The 22854-nt window shown below is 36.4% G+C and overlaps 2 protein-coding genes across 2 annotated transcripts in view; one reads left to right on the top strand and one right to left on the bottom strand.

Moving 5' to 3' along the window:
* Positions 1–20489, top strand: part of LOC108553059 (uncharacterized) — a 74552-nt gene extending 54063 nt beyond the window's left edge. Inside the window, exons 4-7 of the mRNA XM_017907815.1 lie at positions 335–507; positions 15344–16305; positions 17019–19709; positions 19825–20489. Coding sequence (XP_017763304.1) covers positions 335–507; positions 15344–16305; positions 17019–19709; positions 19825–20088 — 4090 coding nt within the window. The 3' untranslated portion in view covers positions 20089–20489. The remainder of the gene's footprint in view (positions 1–334; positions 508–15343; positions 16306–17018; positions 19710–19824) is intronic.
* Positions 20486–22854, bottom strand: part of wmd (serine-threonine kinase receptor-associated protein wmd) — a 3034-nt gene continuing 665 nt past the window's right edge. Inside the window, exons 2-5 of the mRNA XM_017907827.1 lie at positions 22306–22604; positions 22003–22232; positions 21562–21698; positions 20486–21468 (exon numbers count right to left, since the gene is read on the bottom strand). Coding sequence (XP_017763316.1) covers positions 21257–21468; positions 21562–21698; positions 22003–22232; positions 22306–22604 — 878 coding nt within the window. The 3' untranslated portion in view covers positions 20486–21256. The remainder of the gene's footprint in view (positions 21469–21561; positions 21699–22002; positions 22233–22305; positions 22605–22854) is intronic.

Genomic DNA, 22854 nt, shown 5'->3' with positions numbered 1-22854 from the left:
AACTGGTTATATATGTTAATTTAAAGTCGTAATTTCACTCCTTTCTAATCGTTTAGTTGGTCTTATCTTGTTCAAAATGCGGAGTCGTAATCTGTTACGAGTCAATGGTTAATACGTAAGAGGTTCAGAATTTCACGGCACTGTTCGTTTTTCGTAGTTTGTGATATCGTTAAATGATAATTAACATACGCGGATGTGATTAAAATACTGTATATTACCTTCAGCGGTAATTGAAATGGAATGTTTGTATAATCGCCTGTGAAGGAGTAAAAACGAAGTAAAATTGGAAATAATTCGAAATGGCGATTTGGAATTAATTTATTTGTCGTTTTAGGTATCAAAATAGGCAAGAATCGAACGATGCTCCCTGCAGAATCAAACCGGACAGGCCTTGCCCCCCAAGCAAATACAGAACACCTTCTGGTGCTTGCAATAACGTAAGGCATCCGGTCTGGGGTGCTCGTGGTGCACCTTTTCTAAAATTGTTGCCAGCAGCATATTCTGATGGTAAGTGAATAGTCTATAATTTTTCCCCTTTCATAAAATAAAGATAAGAATAAAAATTAAAATAAAATAATTTCTTTCATTTATTAACTTTAAAAACTAATTATTCCTGAATTATTTTTTAATTATCTCTTAATTAATTATTTCCTAACTTTCATTTCGTATAAAATAGCTATTTCACTTTACAAACATCTGTTACCCGAAAAATCACTATTATAAATAGATATTTAATTATAATACAATTATTTTATTTTACACAGATAATTATAGCTAGAGAAATTTATATAGTAGAGGTTTAATTATATTTTAATTATTTTATTTTGCATAAATAATTATTCCTGGGAAAATTCGCATTTTAAATGGAGATTTATCGAAGATTTCTAAACCGTTTCATATTTTCCTCGAATACATCTTTCTCCCCGAGAGTCTTATGAGTATCGGAATGCCGGAGGTATGAGAAAATTGAAAACTCGTATAAAATGTACGATGAATGAGATTGAAATGTCAATTTCGTATTTCTTATCGCGTTCAATGCCTGTAATCATGCTAGAAGAATCTTTTATGGAATTTACGAGCTGCGACGCGTTAGGCATTAACAAGGGACAAGCTAATAACTGCATTGGACACCTGTTATTATGTCCGAGAAAAAAGCGAAACAACCTGCTTCGTTGAAAATATCAATGAAATTTCATCTTATTCGTATGAAAAAGTTGAAAAGCGAGATTACGTACTTTATTTTACTTACACCTCAAGTAGAGGTGCCAGAAATACGCTATAGGATACGAGATTCAATCTGTTTAATTTTGTGTTATCTTCGACGTAACTCCTTACTCGAATGTTCATCGTATTTCTGAAAAGTGTATACTTCGATACTCGCATCTCTTTCGATATCATTTTCAAAATCGTTAAAATAAAAATTACGATTATAATTATTACACCTACGATTCTAGATATTAGAAAGCACTAACAATTAACCCTTTCGCTACTACGAGTGATTATAGTCACAGGCCACGAGACGCCATCTACACACGACGAGTGACTATAGTCACTGGCCATAAAAATTGAGTAAAAATTAAGGCAAGTGCTACTGTTCCTCTTAGCTCTCTTCGCAAAGAATTGCAAGAGCTATTGCGATGACTATAGTCACCGACCACGAACGCCATCTACACACGACGGGAGACTATAGTCACCGGCTGATTTCAGAAAGCAGTGCCTTTTAAGCCCAAGTCCGACATCTTTGGGACTCTTGGGATCCAAAGATTGTTATGGCTACGAGATGCCATATACACATGACGGGTGACTATAGTCATCGGCCACAAAAATTAAGACAAGTGCTATCGTTCCTCTTAGCTCTCTTCGCAGAGAATTGCAAGCTCTATTGCGATGGTCAGTTTTTCTTTTTCTTCTTTTCTTCGAAAGATTTGCACCAAAAGACCGAATGCTAAAGATTGCACTATAGCAATGTTACCATCTTTGACACGTCGCTTTGTTCTACGGGGGAGACTTCGCGGCGATACCCGTCGTAGCGAAAGGGTTAAATATTAAAAAACTATCGCAATTAATAAATTATTCAACAAAATAATCTTAAGATAATTCCATATAGACGACTAAAAATTTCCATATTCAAATACAGCAATTTAACCCTGTCGCTACTACGGCTGACTATAGTCACCGGCCACGAGACGCCATCTACACACGCCGGGTGACTATAGTCACCGGTCACAAAAATTGAATGAAAATTAAGACAAGTATTCCTACGCGTCGCGAATGTAGAAGTTGTTTCCTTCTTAAGAACGCGTGGGGTGCTCTAGACGTTTTACGGTCGAGAGCTGTTAATTTTGTTTGGTAGCCTAAATGTTAACTTGTTTCGTCTTGGCTCCTTTCCTCGGAGTCGCGATTCTAACTCTTTGAAGGATCTAATATGACCGACTGAAAGTTTCGATGTGACTGCTCGAAGGCTCGGATGTGACACCTTGAGAGCTGGAATTTGACTGCTTACAAGTGCTACTGTTCCTCTTCGCAAAGAAGTGCTAGCGCTACTACGATGGCTGATCTTTCCACCTTTCTTTTCCTTCAAAAGACTTGTCCACGAATGCTAAATACTTTAATGTAGAATCGTAATGTTTCCATCATTGGCACGACGCTTTGTCCTATGTGAGAAACTTCGCGATACCCGACGTAGCGAAAAAAATTAAAATATTAAAAAAATTTCGCAATTACAAATGATTTTTCCATTAAAAATACATATCTGTTATACGCGAAATTACATTTGAAACCATAAAAAAAGTTCTTGTCTATTTTATAACCCTTTCAAAAATATTTGAAACACCCTAAAATATTCGAACCCCATTTCTTGCCTACAGGCCCTATAGAATCTATAGAACTCTCTCTCTATCTCTCTGTCTGTATAGAATGCTTCACACAGTTGGGATAAATAGCACGTGTCTTTTTGTACCACAATTATATACGAATCTCCGGAAAAATAGGAAACTAAATTAAATCACGTTCACTGTTAAAACCATCCCTCTTTTTCCCTAGTTGGATTCTACCAACGACACGACCTGTGCTAACTCCCAGACAAAGCACCTGTCCCACCCTGCATGGACCACCCTGTAGACTCGCGAAGATTGCCGAGCAGTGTAACAGGTCCTCCGGCAATCGTCCGCGGACCGTTACACGCACTTCCCGTATCGCGAATGGAAAGTGAAAATTGGAACGAGCTAGACGCACGAGCTGAGATCCATTTCGAAGAGCGTTGGCATGCCCGCGAGGATTAGAAACGGCGAATTAGCATGCTAGAGGGAGCGGCGAGCCAACGAAATAGAGAGTCCCTCGGCGAGCATCGATTGCGCCATCGGCCACGCGAATAATAAACGATTCCACCTGCGATCCCGTACTCATCGCCGAGTCTCCGTTACGCGTACACCGACAAAGCGGAACGATTCCGGTCAGGAATCTTTCCTAACCGGGAGAACCACGCGACGGAGGCTTCCTGGATATTGCGAGATCGTGATGTAGGCATTTCTGAGTAGCCGAGATGATTATAAGCGCGGAGAGCTAGTTTTCCGAGGAAAGGTTATGAAAGGATTGTGAAAACAATTATGAAAGTATAATTATGACGCGATTAGTTGAAATTTGGAGTAGTGAATTCGGAGAGGATTCGATTAGGCTTGTGGCATGGAGATTTTGAGAAAAGATAATGAAAGGATTATGAAAGTAATTATGAATGTGATTATGACGTGATTAGTTGGAACTTAGAATAGTAAATTCGAGAAGATGTGATTAGGCTTGTGTCATGGTGATTTTGGGAAAAGGTTATGAAAGGATTATAAAAATAATTAAGAATGTTATTATGACGTGATTAATTGGAATTTAGAGTAGTAGAGGATGTGATTAGGTTTGTGTCATGGTGATTTTGAGAAAAGATTATGAAAGGATTATGAAAATAATTATAAAAGTATAATTATTACGTGTTAATTGATATTTGGAGTAATGAATTTGGAGAGGATGTGATTAGGTTTGTGTCATGGAGATTTTGAGAAAAGGTTATGAAAGGATTATGAAAATAATTATAAAAGTATAATTATTACGTGTTAATTGATATTTGGAGTAATGAATTTGGAGAGGATGTGATTAGGTTTGTGTTATGGAGATTTTGAGAAAAGGTTATGAAAGGATTATAAAAATAATTACGAATGTTATTATGACGTGATTAATTGGAATTTAGAGTAGTAGAGGATGTGATTAGGTTTGTGTCATGGTGATTTTGAGAAAAGGTTATGAAAGGATTATAAAAATAATTACGAATGTTATTATGACGTGATTAATTGGAATTTAGAGTAGTAGAGGATGTGATTAGGTTTGTGTCATGGTGATTTTGAGAAAAGGTTATGAAAGGATTATAAAAATAATTACGAATGTTATTATGACGTGATTAATTGGAATTTAGAGTAGTAGAGGATGTGATTAGGTTTGTGTCATGGTGATTTTGAAAAAAGATTATGAAAGGATTATAAAAATAATTATGAAAGTATAATTATGATGTGTTAGTTGAAATTTGGAGTACTGAATTCGGAGAGGATGTGATTAGGCTTGTGTCATGGTGATTTTGAGAAAATGTTATGATAGGATTATAAAAGTAATTATGAATGTAATTATGACACGATTAGTTGGAATTTGGAATAGTAAATTCGAAGAGAATTGGAATATATTTGTGTCATGATGATTTTGAGAAAAGATTATGAAAGGATTATGAAATATAAAATATAATAAATATAATTAATTATAAATATGATAAATATAATTATGACGTGATTAGTTAGAATTTGGATGTACTGAACTCGAAGAGAATTTTGACATTCTGAATTCGAAGAGAATTCGATTAGATTTGTATCGTGATGATTTTGAGGAAAGATTATGAAAGGATTATGCAAGTAATTATGAAAGTATAATTATGACGTGTTAGTTGAAATTTGGAGTATCCAATTTGAAGAGGATGTGATTAGGTCTGTGATATGGTGATTTTAAGAAAAGATTATGAAGGGATTATGAAGATAATCATGAAAGTATAATTATAACGTAATTAATTGGAATTTGGAGTACTGAATTTGGAGATGTGATTAGCTTTGTGTCATGGTAATTTCGAGAAAAAGTTATGGGAGTAACATAAAAGTGATAGTGATAGAACTGGTTGGAGATTTGAAGATGATGGGATTATGTTTGCGTTAAATTTGGCAAGAGTGTGCGAAAAAGAGGAATTTGTAGTGCACAATTAAAAGGAAATGTGTACTCGTAAGGCAAATGATTTTTCTTCCTTCTTTTTTTCTTGGAAGAAATTATGCGAGGCTAATGACTTTAGGTGTGCAGAGTTATTTGTAGAAGAGTTAGGTGTAAGATTTATGAATTAATAGAGGATGTGGTTAATTAAGAAAGGAAAAATATGTAAAGGAGGGCAAAAGGAATGAATGAATTGAAGTGTAATAGGAAGAGATTAAGTAATTCTAATTCTGAGAAAATTATAGTTTTTCTTTTCCCCCTCATTATACGTGGCTACTGAAGCACGTATTATGTTGTATTAGGATGAATTTCATGCAAAACAGTGCAAATATTTTTATTATTTGCTTTTCCTACGACAAATACTGTAATTAGGTATCATTTAAACAATGAATGATTATTTTAATCTCCTATTTGGTATATTTTTAGGCACCCGATGATTACTCGGTATTTTTTTCGATGCAAAGTCTTTTAAAAATATAATAAGAAAATGGAAAATCAAAAAGAAAATAGAAAATCCATAATGAAAAATTAAACGAGTTACCGAAAGTATTGAAAAATTATTTTTAACTAAAATCGAAAAAGTAATTGAAAAATATGCGTTCCTACTTCCTTCTTTCCAATTTTAACACTGCAAAGCTCTGTGAATTACCAACGACAAGTTCGAAAGTTTATTGTTTATATAATGTTCTGGTAATTATTCTTTCGGAAAATATACTTTCTTGTAATCGATGCTTAGAACCGATATACGTAGTTACATGATACACAAAGCTTGCTCGAAAGAGTAAAAGTAAAAGAAAGATAGAAATTCTCGTGAAAGTGAATAACCGTCACATAGGAACTGAATTATAATTCAGATGTAATAATTAGAAAATCCTATTGCTATACAACAAATAAAATATAGAACAAATATAAAATAACCAGGATAGATAAAAAAAAATTTGTTAAACTAAATATTTCTTAATATTTTTAAAATATTAAAATCAAGCACTGAAATATAAGATATAAAAATATTAAAAAATATTAAAATAACACCACGAAAGAATATTAAAAAATACTAAACAATATTAACAAATAACTTCGACGTTAAACAAATAAAATTTGTATTAAGCAATAAGTCGAAACAACTCCATGCAGTGATTAACAATTTTATAATTTAATAAAATAATTTATTAAAAATTATTAAATTTTTCAAAAATTCCATAGATAAAGGACACCAACGAAATCCTAATTCGAATTAACTTATTAATCGCGATAATTCTAATAATTAGAGTACACGTATATTATTTATCATGATTATTATTAGAAATTTATAGAAAATCGATAAATCCAAATTTCGAGTCACTGAATGTTCGACAACTAGGTACATAGGAGAAATGCCTAGCTATGGAATAAAAATCGGGTAGAAAGTCTCAGGCACATCAATGAGCGTTCGCGAACAATCCTACGTTATGAATAATGCTCGTACAAAGGACATTTTCCACGCTGCCAGATTAGATACGGGAACATTGTTAACGTAGTCCAACACAATTCGCAAAAGCTCCACGTTCCATGTTTACTTCCTCTCCATTTCTAAATGGACATATGCAAATTTTTCGGGACCCTTTGTACACTCTGCGTTCCAAAGTAATTTTAAAAGTGACTCGTTACACTTCATTTCTTTTTCCTCCATAAAATCCCTTTTTAATTTTAAAAATTAAATCCGAGCAAAATTATACTTCAAATTTAATCTGCACCAATAAATCGTAATTAACTAATTAAGCGAATTTTAAATTCGAGATAAAATTATTGAAAATGGGAAATCATTTTTAAATTCAATTAACTATCATTTTCTAATGGAATTAATTAGAGATTTATGATAACAATTTTTGTACCCGGATTATTAAAATTTTCCAAATAATTTTGAGAATAATACCGAAATTCCTAGAACTACAATTTTTTAAAATAATTTCAGAAATAATACTAAACTTTTAGAAAATAAAACGGTTTAAAATAAAATACTGAAATTCCTAGAAATAAAATTTTCTAAAATAATTTTAAAAATAATATGAAATTTTTGAAATATAATAATTTAAATATAAATGCTCCCAGAAACTTTCGAAAATGTTTTCCAAAAATAACCAAGAATCCTCGTACCTTCTACCAGCAATACATAAGTACCCCATGATTTTTCTTTCATCCAATCAGTCAAATCGCCATTAAAATTAAATTTTTCTACAAAAATCGCTTCATAGAAAATCAGGAACGAAGCTCTCCTCGAGGACACTCGTGTCGATCGACATTGGCGCGTAACGAAGAACAGGAGGTGGTTAATTAAGGACTGGAAATCGTAGCATTTGATCGGAAGCGTGGTTTCGGACGCGACGAGGAAGGCGAAAGACAGCTGGCGCCTGTGTCCGGGGAAAAAAAAATGCAAACGAAAATATGAAAGTGAAAAGAGCGAAGAAAGTGACTCAGGTGTTCTGGCCAGTGGTTGCCCGCCTCTGCCTTTCGACAGCGTTGACCCAAAATACCTTCGATCGTCATCCAAGTGTACGTGCTTCCACGTATTTTCGTCGCGTCCATACAGTCGAAAGTCTCTCATATAGCTAAACTATCGATGTCGACTAGAATAGCAATGGGCTGAAGAATTTGTACAACGTAACACGTCGCGTTAAGGTCGCTTCATGATAGACAGAGGATGACGAATGTCCGGCCAACCGATCAATTCGGCTTTGCGGCTGCACCTTGGGTGCACCTTGAACTTGAATATGGTAATCGAGGAATTTCTTCGAAAAGATTTCTCTGATGAGCTTGTTTAGTTAATAATAAATTACGATTTCCAAAAATTTGTTGAGATTAACGTGGTCCAATTATGCGATGCTGATGAGCGTGATGATAGAGTAGCCATTTTCGAGCTGGATGATAAGTTTGAATTTGGGATAAGTTGAGTAAAATCAGAGTTGTTGATTGAAACTCTGATGTACTTTTTTTTTCCTTTTTTTAATATCGAGGCGAAGAATTATTCGTGAAATTTGTACTGTGTTAATTTTGGATTTTGCATATTTTTTGTTTATTTATTAGTTGAGGTGTTAGGAATATTTAGGGTTCGATGAGATTAATGCAGGTTGAGTGTAGTTTGTACTATTTAAACCTTTGCAGTCACCATTTGATAAAATTTCGAAGATCGATGTTCATTAATATGTCAAATTTGAGGTAATGTAAGGATGTGCGAGGTATCGAAGTCAAATAATTCTATCTGTTAATTATTATACGATTTCTTATTTACTGCTCAAAGAAATATCGTCAGCTTTGTAGCAGAAAATCTCTGAACTCCTATTCTTCTTTAGCGAAAAAATTGTTGAATGCAAAGGGTTAATTCTTAATTATTAATCTATTACACGATAATTAATATTCTTTTCGATATTTAGAATTAATTTCGTTCTTCTTGAAATTTCTAACATTGAGATCCTACAAATATCAATTTTAAAATTCTCCTTAAATTTTTTATTTATTGGCAATTTAGAATCATTCTTGAAAAATCAGAATTCTCTTCTTTATTCTTCATTGTATATTAGGAATATTTTCTTATTGCTCGTTATTTTGTATTTATTGCTTACTAATTCACTATATGTTTATTTATCAAAGCAATATTTTTCATCCATTTATTTATTATATATCTTTGAAGTGTAACTGTAGTCCGGGTTATAGAAAATGATAATGATTAAATCTCACAGATCATCTTCTCTTCAAACAAAATTTATTTGCCCACATTTCTTTACTTTTCCAATTCGCATTGAACGACAAATTGCAAAATGGCCTAGTTTTATTTGAACTACTATCTGTCGAACTGTTTGTCCTAGCATTTCCGGCCTTTCTCTTGACTTGTGGTCTAATGAAAGGCCATTAGTGTTCAATTTTACGAATCGATGTTAAATCACTATAACGTTTACATAATCCTCTTCTGGATATGTCAAATAAATTCTTGTCCTCTACAGACATGCAACAATTTCCAAAATTCTGCCAATTCTTCCTCGCATTTATAAATAGGTCACGCAAATTTTTCTTATCGGATAAAAGTGTTATATAGAGTTAACAAGAACAGAACAGGACAAAATGGAATAGAGATGTAGGATTACTGCTAGATTAATCCTATGCAGACAGATGTGGTAAAGATAGCATTAATAAATCAAAAGGGACTTTTAATTCTGATTATAATCTATATTTCTTGATGGTGTAAAATAAACGGAGGCTCGAAGTCTTCTATGATGCGTGGTGCACACGATGAACTGTCAAATTGTGTCCCATCGAACTTTTTGGCAATGGTTTTATAGGCTCTATGACAACCCATTGCATTCCATTGCAGCACTCAATCCTGCTTCGAGAATTGATAACCTGGATGGTTCCTCGAAGCAAACAAAGATCTCGATGCAGGGTGACGCCATCCAAATAAAGATTCCTCTCGCGATATTTAATTTTTTAAATTCCTATCTTTTGCTTAAAAATAATTATCAAATTTATCATAATTCCTATGTCTAATTTTAGACGTCACAAATTATTTAAGCCGAGGAAACCGGTATTCTAGACAGAATGTCTTCCTAAAAAGCGTTCAAGCTTACCTGAGCTAGTCCAAAGCTTCCCAATTTCGAACTTAGAGGAACCAACACTGGACAATGCACGAAAACGCGAAATCTCGAATGATCTATTTGGGACTGTTGAAAAGGATATCGATAATATCAGAATGCTATTGGTAATAAGCTGGATGGTTTCCTCGAAGCAAAGATAGATCTCGATGCAGGGTGACGCCATTCAAATGAAGATTCCTCTCACGATATTCGATTTTTTATATGCCTATCCTTTGCTTAAAAATAATTATCAAATTTATCATAATTCCTATGTCTAATTTTCGACGTCACAAATTATTTAAGCTGAGGAAACCGGTATTCTAGACAGAATGTCTTCCTAAAAAGCGTTCAAGCTTACCTGAGCTAGTCCAAAGCTTCCCAATTTCGAACTTAGAGGAACCAACACTGGACAATGCATGAAAACGCGAAATCTCGAATGATCTATTTGGGACTGTTGAAAAGGATATCGATAATATCAGAATGCTATTGGTAATAAGCTGGATGGTTTCCTCGAAGCAAAGATAGATCTCGATGCAGGGTGACACCATCCAAATAAAGATTCCTCTCGCGATATTTAATTTTTTAAATTCCTATCTTCTGCTTAAAAATAATTATCAAATTTATCATAATTCCTATGTCTAATTTTAGACGTCACAAATTATTTAAGCCGAGGAAACCGGTATTCTAGACAGAATGTCTTCCTAAAAAGCGTTCAAGCTTACCTGAGCTAATCCAGAGCTTCCCAATATCGAACTTAGAGGAACCAACACTGGACAATGCACGAAAATCCGAGATCTCGAATGATCTATCTAAAACGAATCGTCAGACAGCGATCTCACGATCAGCCAGGTGGCACCCACGAGCAATCAGTGGCAACAGTCTCGTCTCTCATATATACATTTACGGCGATATTTAAATGCCGCAGTTTCCCATGCCTGTCACCACACACGCGCATGAATCAACCTAATTAGGGACAAGGACGAGTCTTGTTAAAATACTTTTCGAACTGTTCGCCCGTGTTTCATCGTTAGACGAATATTCGTTACCACAGCGGCGATCGATCGATCGAGCTCGCCGATCCAACATTCGATCCAACGCCATCTTCGCGATGCCATAAATCGTTAAGTGTCCGTACAGGCGTATCGATAGGTGTATCGAACCGCGAAAAAGACGACGATAGTCGCGTAGGATGGCACGTGTGGCTCATTGTCAGCCTACTTCGCTGTCAAGATTCATCGAGCAGGATAGCCATGCGTAACCATGACACGGAATTTCGACGCGAGGTGCACGTTTCGAGGCTGATTAGGTCCTTTGCTTCGCGAGATTGTTCAGAAGACGTGATTCATATGGTGTGACGGTAAGTTCGATGATTTTTCGCGTGGTTTTTGGAGATGGGACTGTTGAAATGGATATGGATAATATCAGAATGCTATTGGTAATTCGATACATGGATAATATCGGTGTGATATCGGTAAATTTATTCGAAGAAGATATTAGAATTATCGTTGAAAAGGAAATAGTGGGGGGATAGAAATAGTAACTGATTTATTTATTTATTGCATACAGCCTCAATAGTAGAATATGAGATTATTCAAAAAGTATGGGTGTATATAGGTAATATTATATATACATGTGAACGATAAATTTATATTAACGTTAAGATTAATATAATACTGTCCATTCGTGTACTTGTCTTATTCATATCTTGATGGTACTACCAGTATGTCATTAACAGTAAACCTATCATGGTCGGTTAAATTGACCAATGAATGAAAAAACAAAGGAAGAATCTAAAAAAAAATTGAATAAGAGAAAATATTGAAAAATTTATTCCTCATCCAATGAATGAAAAAAAGGAAAGAAGAATCTTAAAAAATAAAATTAAATAAGAGACAATATTGAAAAATTTATTTCTCTTCCAATGAATAAAAGAAGGAAAGAATTTAAAGAAATAAAATTGAATAAGGAAAATATTGAAAAATTTATTCTTTATCCAATGAATGAGAAAAAGAAACAAAAATCTTAAAACATAAAATTGAATAAGGAAAATATTGAAAAATTTATTCCTCATTCAATGAATGGAAGAAGGAAAGAAGAATCTTAAAAAATAAAATTGAAGAACAAGAGAAAATATTGAAAAATTTATTCCTCATCCTATGAATAAAAAAAGGAAAGAAGAATCTAAAATAAAATTGAAGAACAAGAGAAAATATTGAAAAATTTATTCCTCATCCTATGAATAAAAAAAGGAAAGAAGAATGTAAAAAAAAATTGAAGAAGAGAAAATATTGAAAAATTTATTCTATGAATACTAATGATCACGTAGTCAAGTAAGCAAAGCTATAACATTGAATGCAGAATTTTAAATTAGAAGTTAAGAGAGAGTCAGTTAAACCATGATAGGCTTAGCGTTAAGTATCAATGAAGTATCGATAAGATATTGGTAATATATAATCAATAATCCCATCTTTACTTGTATTGAAGTTTTAAAAATAACCAAAATTACCTCTAGCTAAATTAGAATTTTATTGGTGATTGGTGCGGATGACTGAAGTGAAAATCATGATTTCTTTCTTTAATTTTCCTTCTCTATTCTCTCCTATAAAATTTAGTAAGGGATAAAAGAAAAATTTGCGAATATTGAACAAAAAATTAATTATCGGGATAATAAATTTTAAGTATCATTAAAATTAGTCATTATATTCTCGCAATACTGTATAAAAATTAATTTATCCGGATTATATTCACAGCATTTTCAAAATTACTTAGAAAACACTATACTGGCTTCGTTACTGTATATATCTTGCAGTCAACATTGTTAGCTGTATTTGACGTAGACTCATAAAATAATGCAAAGCTACTTTCTACTTTAAACGAATATGATTATTCCTCTCACCGATACGATGATCTTTCTTGTCATTGGAGATAGCGAAATTTATTACAACTTTCTAGGTCGATGGTAGACCGTCTATTCCTCTCTTAATTATGTTCGACATTGAAACGGAATAACGCTTATTAGAAATCGAAAGCCTTTCGTCATCGTCTGTGGTACTATGTATTCGCAAATAAATCCTATAATCATACACACATTGACGTCACTATTACACATTCAAGCTTTATATATACATATATATTTCAAACCCTAAATTTAAATATCCATTCACTACTTTCAATTGTCAAAGTAGAATAATTCCAACTTATTTCTTCCTGTAATTTACCAATAATTAATGATACTATATTAAAAACTAAAATAGTATACTATATCCTATTACGTTTATTTCGTAACCATTTATAATATATATTCCCCTATTTTTATTCCATAAATATTTATAAATATGTATTCTTTTTATTTCTACTTCATAGCTGTGTACATGTATATATTCTCCATTTTAATTCCATAATTATGTCTAACTACGCGTTTTTATTTCATACCTACTACTTATAATTATATATCACCGTCAAAAGCAATAAAAGGAAAAATTACCTGCGTTTGACACAATTTGTCGCGTGTTAAAGTGTACACAATTATATGCTCGGGGCAACGGTAACTCGTCGATTTCCCGCGTAATGTGGCCAAGAATAATAAAGCGTGTTAGGTAACGTCTAATTTGACGCGGTATTATCGATCACGATCCACGACAAGCATCGATTTAATCTCATTTACCTCGCACACCCTCGCGAAGTGAGAGCTAATAAGCCACGTAGACGGGAAATTATCCTTCGAGTGTGTGTGACAATGTATCGGTGCAATTTAGAAAACACGTCTACGCTTCTCCACGCAATGACCGTTTCAACAGCTCACGCGTAATTGAGGCGATCATTGTTTCAAAATTACGATCGTGTGACATTTAGGAAAGGTGTCGGAGGAATTCATTTTCCTGCGGATGGATCGATTATAAATCTTTAATGATCATCGTACATTGCGAAAATTAGCAGAATTTTATTACATATCTGGTGTAATTAATTAATAAATAACTTTCTCGAAATAAAATTATAGAAATAAATGAAAATACTGTTATTAATATATTTTACTAAAGAATACCAAATATTAAAATACCTCGAAAAAGAAATTGAAAATTCTGAAAAGGGAATTCTACAAATTTTCAAAATCTCTTTCTTCGTTTCTCTAATCCTTCACTCTGTGCAATCCTTCTTAAAAGACATTCAAATATATAATATAATCTAGACTATAATGTATCTTAACGTATAATATACATATCCTATATATACCTTATATTAATATAATATTATATTAATTAGATAATTATTATATTATAATATAATATCAAACTACATTAATACAATACAACATATAAAATATATAAAAAATACATATCTTAAAATATCATATATATGTAAGGATACTGTTTGATTGGCAAATATAAAGTATAAGAAATGTTATTTTATTTTAATATATATATTACGAGTTAAATGATACTAGGAGTAAAGTATAAGCTAAAAGAGTATATTGACAACTGATGACACATTCTCATGTCAGTCCTCGCTAAAAATTCTAAAGACAGCCCTTGCACTCTTATTTAACCTAGCAGTCTCTCTTCTTTCACACACAGGCTTTCTTTCTCTATCACTCAGAAACATCCCATCCATACAATCCATGAACATTCGATCTGAACCCGAAACTGTTGTTTATTATCACCAGCCAGGTAGGCCCAAGTGTTCCCTTACACTCCCTCTCAACCCCTAGCATCCTACATTTATACCTTACTTCAAGAGCTCGTATTATCTATATCTAATCTTGCTATCCTTGATCAGAACTTCCTAATCTAGAATAATCCACTTTTCCACAATTTTCACAGTTTTATGGCGTTATCTTACCCCATGTCTCATTCTGTAGATGTCCAATCTTCTAATCCTACATATATAACTTAATATATTTCATTATACTATACTGTATGATCAAAATCGTGGATGACCATGCACTCGTCTTCATATCTCTAACACTCTATGTCAAATATCCTCCATTTACACAGCTAGTCCACATCCTGTCCACGTAGATCCCACCTTCCTCATTACACAACCCACATTCTTATCCAATTGAGCGTTTATCTTAGTGGCTGTCATGGGTAACCACCGGTGGTGTTTTGGTAATGATTGACAATCGAGCAACTATCAATTTTCATTGAATTTTTAGAATTGTAAGTAGTTCAAACGCTTCGGTTACCAATGGCGTCACAGGAGGAACCGTGACTGGTCATGTATGCTGAACGTGGCAGTCAAAGTGTCAATCGGAAAAGAAAATTCTGTCAAACGCCGTAATTAACATCCGACATCCATTACGCGAACACACACCGACAGATTAACCCTGAGGTTAGGAAATAGGCTGGACTAAGTACACATATATACGAATCTTTGAACCGCCTTCTTTGTCAAGGTGTCAACGCCTTTTCATAGATCCAAAAATTTGCGCCTAAACAGCCATGTCTACCTTTCGCTGTTCCCAGGCATCGCTAGTCCCAGACAGTCAATAGGGAACCACGTGCTGCCAACCCCCGCGAAATTAGTATCGACTCTGCTCAGCCATCTGCGTCCATCACCGGAAACTCACGAGGGTCTGACTAGCCTAGCCGGAGTCTGGTCAGAGTTAATACTGCGGGACATCGCAGCCACGGTGCACCCTAGCAGCAAACAGGACGTGTGCTGTTCAGAGAAGGCGAGACACCCGGAATGCTATGAGATCCACGACGAAGAAGGCGAATGCACAGAGTACTGGCGCTCTGTACCGAGTCTGACCGTGCACAAGTGCAACTTCGAGACCAGGGAACAGATGAACGGAGCCTCGGCCTACTTGGATGGCTCGCACATCTACGGATCTACCGATGAACAGCTACACCGACTCAGAACGTACAACCAGGGAGAGGTAAACGTCTCTGCCTGTGACGCGTGCAACGACACGAAGGACGAGGTGATAGGGATTATATACTCGGCGCTTCTCAACGAGCACAATCGCTTAGCCAAAAAATTGGCAGCCGGCAACGAGCACTGGGACGACACCAAGTTATTCCTGGAAGCTCGTCGACTGGTCGTCGCGCAGATTCAGCATGTCACTCTGAACGAATACGTGCCAAGCATTCTCGGGGAGGGTGCTCGGACGGATCCTGAATTGTTGCCTGTCACGAGCGGATTCTACAATGGATACTCGTCCTCTAACGTGGGAGGCACGTACGACGCTGTCGCGCTGGCAGCTCTGCGCGCTCTCACGTCGCTGCGTAAACATGACACCCGCGATGCCACGTGCTTGGAAGACCACGTGGTCGCGTCGGCCAATCGCGTGAGCCTCGATTTCAGTCAGCCCGCTTTCGAACCGCGGGTCGACGTAAACACGCGCTTCGTACACATGGGCCGTGACCACGGCATTCCCGGGTACATCGAGTTCGTGGCTGATTGTTCTGGACACAATGTCACGGTAGGTTTATTTTTCTAACTGTTTTCCCAGTGGATTCGTTTGGATACCGTGCTACGGTAGCTTTGTTTTTAATTTACCTTTTAAATTTCACACGGGACTTTTGACGATGGTATCTAAATGACTGGTACCGCGGACTAAATGACTGTTTTTTTTTAATTCTTAATGAAAATTCGACACTCGACTAAAGATTGCTTTGATCCCACGATTTTGCGATTTTTACTATAATATACTTATTAATTTTACAATATCTCTTTTTTATTCCATTTTTTTTTTTTTTTTTTTTTAATACTTTAATTTTATCACTCATCGGTCATTTGACCAATCGTGATAGACTTGTTAGTATATTATACACGATACATCATACATATGTATTCAGAAGATAAATAAATAAAAAAAAGATATTAAAAATAATAAGAACTAAAATAAAATATAATTAAAAATTATTTTTTGTATAATTGGCTCTCGCGTTTCTAATCTTCAAATGTTTAAAACACCGAATAAAATAAATTCACAGAATCTACGATCTATTTAAAAAATATCGTTTACGCGAAATCTTGTATAACTTTAGTGTTCGAGATTTAAAAAAGCAAAACGAAATCAAAATATCTTGTTTGGTTTCCTGAATCCAAAATTTATACAAAAAATATTTTTCACGTAATAAACTTGGAAAGTAATAAAAATACAATTGAAGCGTACCTTTCGTTTGTTGGTAGGTCCAGAATTTCGTGGATCTGGAACCTTTGATGCGTGCCACACACGTAAGGATGTTGGAATCCGTGTATTCTCGAGTGGAAGACATAGACCTTCTGCTTGGTGGAATCTTAGAAATTCCCAAAAGGGGTGCGACAGTGGGTCCAACGTTCGAATGCCTTCTAAAGAGGCAATTCGTCAAGATCAGAAACTCTGATCGATTCTGGTACGAGAACGACATTCCTCCTTCGGGGTTGACCTCGGCACAACTGGCTGAAATTAGAAAAGTTTCTCTGTCTGGTATTCTCTGTGCCAACGCGAAGATCGAAAGGATTCAGCCGAAAGCATTCATCCAGCAAGATCCCTATCTGAACGCTAGGATCAATTGCGTCCAACATAGTCCACTTGACATAACTCCGTGGAGAGAGGAACCACTTCCAGAACCTGTGAAGGAGGTAGTGAGTGGCAGCAGATCCGTGATCCCGGAATACGTTCCAGAACTCAGTCCCGGTCTGATAGCAGCAGCTGTCAAGAAGGCGGAAGCAGATCTAATTGAGAGGAAGCAACTGGAGTACAATTCGTGGTTGCAGCAGAGAATAGCAGATCCCAAATCACCAGCCGGGACAGCTGCCAGTTTCTCCAAAGCTAACAGAGATGCTCTGTTATTGGCCAATTCGTCCATTATGTACGAACTGGCTACCAATGAAATTTTAAACGGCATCCATGGCTTGAAACGCAGGAAACGACAGATCTTCGACACCACGGATAACATCCTCAGTTTCCCCAACAGCGATTTCTCTGATCTGCTGCAGAACGTTGACATTTCTGGATTCCTGGCTCAGAAGAAGCCCACGAACCACGACGAAGTCGAGTGTCCTGTAGACGACAGTCCTTGCGACCCAACTTCTCCATACAGGACTCTGTCAGGTCACTGTAACAATCTACGTAACCCCAATCTAGGCAAGTCGTTGACGACATTCGCCAGATTGCTGCCTCCAATTTACGAGGATGGTGTCTCCAAGCCTAGAATGACATCAGCCACAGGAGTGCCTCTACCAAATCCGAGAGTGATCTCCACGGTGATCCATCCTGACATCTCCAATCTTCATAATCGATACACGCTAATGGTTATGCAGTTTGCTCAGTTTTTAGACCACGACCTCACAATGACGCCCATTCACAAGGGCTTCGCTGAGTCTATACCCAGCTGCCGTCCTTGCGACTCTCCCCGCACGGTTCATCCTGAATGCAATCCATTCCCGGTACCACCTGGGGATAATTACTACCCTACGGTGAACGTAACTTCAGGTGCACGAATGTGTTTCCCGTCTATGAGATCGCTGCCAGGTCAACAGCACCTGGGACCCAGGGAGCAGATCAATCAGAACACCGGTTTCCTCGATGGATCCGTGGTTTACGGTGAAAACACTTGCATCTGCAACATTCTACGCGGTTTCAATGGCCGTATGAATGCCACTCAGAGTCCACATCGCGGAGCGAAGGATCTGCTGCCACAATCCCCGACGCATCCGGAATGTAAAGCTAAGTCCGGCTATTGCTTTATCGGTGGCGATGGTAGAGCCTCTGAACAGCCTGCACTGACCGTCATGCACACGATGTGGATTCGCGAGCATAACAGGATCGTGGAGGGTCTGAGGCAAGTGAATCCTCATTGGGATGGAGAAAAACTCTTCCAGCAGTCTCGACGTATAATCAGCGCGATGCTGCAACACATCACGTACAACGAATTCCTGCCACGAATCCTCGGCTGGAACGCTGTTACCCTCTACGGACTGAAGCTTCTACCTCAGGGCTACTACAAGGAGTACTCGCCTACGTGCAACCCCAGCGTGCTCACGGAGTTTGCTACTGCTGCTTATAGAATTGGACATTCGCTCTTGAGACCGCATTTGCCAAGGATGGATCGCAATTATCAGAATATAGAACCGTCTATTCTATTGAGAGACGGCTTCTTTGATCCCGATGCACTGTATCAGCGTGGTATGCTGGATGAAATGACACGTGGGTTAGTGGCCACTCCTATGGAGACCTTAGATCAATTTATAACCGGCGAAGTGACCAATCACTTGTTCGAAATTCGTGGAATTCCGTATTCCGGGATCGACTTGGTGGCGCTAAATATCCATCGAGCTAGAGATCACGGTATACCGTCTTATAATAATTACAGAGCTCTGTGTAATCTGAAAAGAGCTACCACTTTCGAAGATTTGTCGAGGGAAATGGCACCGGAAGTTATAGCTCGCATGAAACGCATCTACGCGTCCGTGGATGACATCGATCTGTTCCCCGGTGGCATGAGCGAAAGACCTCTTCAGGGTGGGCTCGTAGGACCTACGTTCGCCTGTATAATTGCCATACAGTTCAGGCAGGCGAGGAAATGCGATCGATTCTGGTACGAGACCGACGACCCCAACATCCGGTTCACGGAGCATCAGCTCGCTGAACTTCGCAAGGCTACGTTGTCGAAGGTTCTCTGTGAGAATATGGACGAACACACCGATATGCAACGGGCGGCGTTCGATTTGCCGAGCAATTTCTTGAATCCACGTGTACCCTGCAGTTCTATGCCAATGATGGATCTGTCTGCCTGGAGGGAAACGAGGCACGGTTGTCAAATCGGAGGAAGGAACGTGGCCCTGGGAGAGTCTGGTTTCCCTACTCCCTGCACCAGTTGTGTTTGCACAGCTGAAGGCGTACGTATACCCTCTTATTTTGTTCATATTTGGAAAATAACGTATACTCGATCGTTGTAGATTCGATGGAAAGTTTAACGTGTTTCTTATTCGTTTCCCATTGTTCCCGTTTCAGACTCAATGCGCTTCTCTGAGGATTACAGACTGTAATCAGCTTCTACGCGAAGCTTCTCGAGAGGCGATTTTACGTGACGATGTATGTACGGCTCAGTGCGGCTTCGTCCTAGCGGCCACTGAAGCTAGCTTGAGGCTTCAGCAATTCACTACTCCGACCAGCTTCCTCGGTTTCGTGCCACACAGAAACAGCCTGAGAAGCGCACCAACGCCGGTTTCGTTCAACGGCTTCAAGTTACCCGATCTCTCGCAATTCATAGGTTGAGCGAGGGGAAATGTTAACAAAGACTTCTCGTATAACTGGTCGCTTATTAACTATTACACGCAAGAGACTCACTGTCTTCCTTCAAGAGACTGTACAACGACAGTGACGTAGAGTTTCTGGCGAGCTGCGCTTATCGTTAATGATCGAACAATTCTTTGTACAGAAACGCGAATCGGGGATCATGATGAATGCGTACCACCTCGTGTATCTTGATATAAGTCGGCCGTGAAGAGAGGTCAAGAGTGTCCCAAAAGTAATATATTAAGATTCACACACGTATTATATTCGACTGGATATATTTCAAACATGACACTGTTTCATTTTGTAAGAAATACCTCTCATTTTTTTATTTTACTTGTTATGTTTAGTACTATTATTTTGTAGATTATAAGAAGTATTTAATTCACAAGAGAAGATGTACTTGAATAACGAAAGTGTAAAGAGGTCAGTACACGATGTGCCTTTGTATAAAGCTGTCATTGCCAGTTTGAAGGGAATATTGTACAGTGATCTCAGTGTGAGGATAAAGAGGACTTCAATAAATTGTCATGGTTCTTCTTGATATTGACACTTGTTAGGTAAAAGAAATAAACAAGTGGATATCATAATGGGCGGATGAGTGATATGTATATTGTAAAGGAGTTGTGCTGGCATCGTCCCAGGCAAATCGTTTTTATACTTGTATAGTAATTATAACACGAAAATAACAAATGCGAACACAAAATTTAATTCTGAATTGTCTTTCTTTTTGTCATTACACTTCTATCTAATTTTGTAGTATAATAGTGACATGTATAACGTTAATAAATGTTAATGTTTCTTTTTTTTTTTTTTTCTTCTTTATAATAAATAGTGAACGGCGTCCCACACTTCCACGATCTATCAGACTACAATGAAGGTTGGTCCGCTTTTTAGTCTTCTCCGGAGTACCACGATTGATAGGCTGATTTAAGATGTTTCATAAAGATTTGATATTTACAAAACGTATGGCAGACATGCACACATCAGCCGATTAAATACAATTTCGATACGAATCATCGTGAAAATTCGTTCTTTGTTGTTTCATTTATACACTTCTATTAATAAAGTGTTTTTTCTTTTTTCTCTTTTTTTTTTCTTTTTTTTTGGATGTTAAAATACTTTACACTATTTATGAATTGTTAGATTTTTAACTGGCAGGAACTTCTTGTTTATTATTAAGCACAGCAGCAGTTTCTTGTATTGCAGGTGCTTGTTCTATACATCGCCAGAGACCATAAGTTTTACCAACAGTTGTTTGCCATAATCTCAAGGTACCATCTTCTGAACCACTAGCATATAATTCACCATCTGGTGAGAAACGTACGCAATGCACAGGTCCAAAGTGCCCTTTGAATGATTCTAGAAATGATATTAAATATTTGTAAATATTTAAATGTAAAGAAATATAATTGATAACTTTACTTGTAACCTACGTATTAAACTTTAACCTACCAATTTCTGCACCTGTAGCATAGTCAAACTTATACATTTTTAAGTCTTCTCCTCCACATACAAAAATACTACGATCTGGGTGCAAACTGGCACTATTCATTTGTGTTGGCGCAGTGTACTCACGTAATTTAGTTAATCTGCAAATGATTAAAAATTAGCTCGAGTGCTATTGGTATAATTGAGAAACATGAATAAAAGATAAGAAACTTATTAAAATGTAAAGTATTGCTCTAGGAAATATTTCCCAATGGGCCAAGGTTAACTTGAAGGTTTCGTAGCAAATCCATGTTCAGGATATTAATGTGTCTGTACTAACAGATGCATAAGAATGTACATTACACAGTTAGTAACCTTGAACTTCTTTTGCTACATTCATCTTTTCTTTATTCTATGATATAACTTATCAATTTATGGTTGAAAAATGTTAAGAAATAAACATACTCTCTGCTATTCCAGAAAGTGACTATATTGGAATGAGTTGTAGTAATAATATTTCCATCCCTTGATACTTCCATGGAATTTGGGATTGCTGGAAAATCTAACCTCTTTACTTCTTGGCCACTATTTCTGTCCCAAACTCTCAATGTTTTATCATCGCCACAAGTAATCAATGCTGTGTTATTATTGAAGAAGGTAACATGCCTGATATAATTTTTATGACCTGAGAAAACCTATTGATGTTATTGATTAAATAGAGTAATCCAAGATATTACGTACTCGTGAAACACAGTTATAAATATATACCTGTGGTACTGCTTCGGGTTTGTTAAGATCATAGATTCTTACAAGTTTCTCATTAGAACCGGTGCATAAATGATTTGAATCTGTGCTAAAGTTTACAGATTTTACAATATGTTTATGTTGAAATGAATGAATTTCTTCCCCTTTAATAGCATCCCAAACTTTAGCATTAAAGTCTGCAGCACCAGAAGCAGCTCGTGTAGCTTGTGGGTTTAATGCGACACCCCATACTGCTCCTTTGTGTCCTTCAAATGTTCCAATCCAATCTCCAGTATCACCTTGTCGTAACATAGGATTGCCATCTAAAAATATGTTTAATTTGTTTGATACTATATAAATCTCTCATGAAGCCACAATAACTTTAAACAATCATCTACGTTCTAACAAGTCAGCATGAATAAAGCATATGCTTAATTTAATGTTCCTTAATAAAACAGATTAGAGAAACTTTTATCCAATTAAGAGAATATACATATATGTAGACCGACTAGACATAGACGAATTCAACCATTTTATAAACGCGTGGTAAAACTATAGAAAGAATTCAGCAGG

Source organism: Eufriesea mexicana, unplaced genomic scaffold (genome assembly GCF_001483705.2).
Source record: "Eufriesea mexicana isolate 0111107269 unplaced genomic scaffold, ASM148370v2 scaffold33, whole genome shotgun sequence".
Lineage (NCBI taxonomy): Eukaryota > Metazoa > Arthropoda > Insecta > Hymenoptera > Apidae > Eufriesea > Eufriesea mexicana.
The sequence above is the reverse complement of the archived record's forward strand: the minus strand, read 5'-3'. Positions and strand labels throughout refer to the sequence as shown.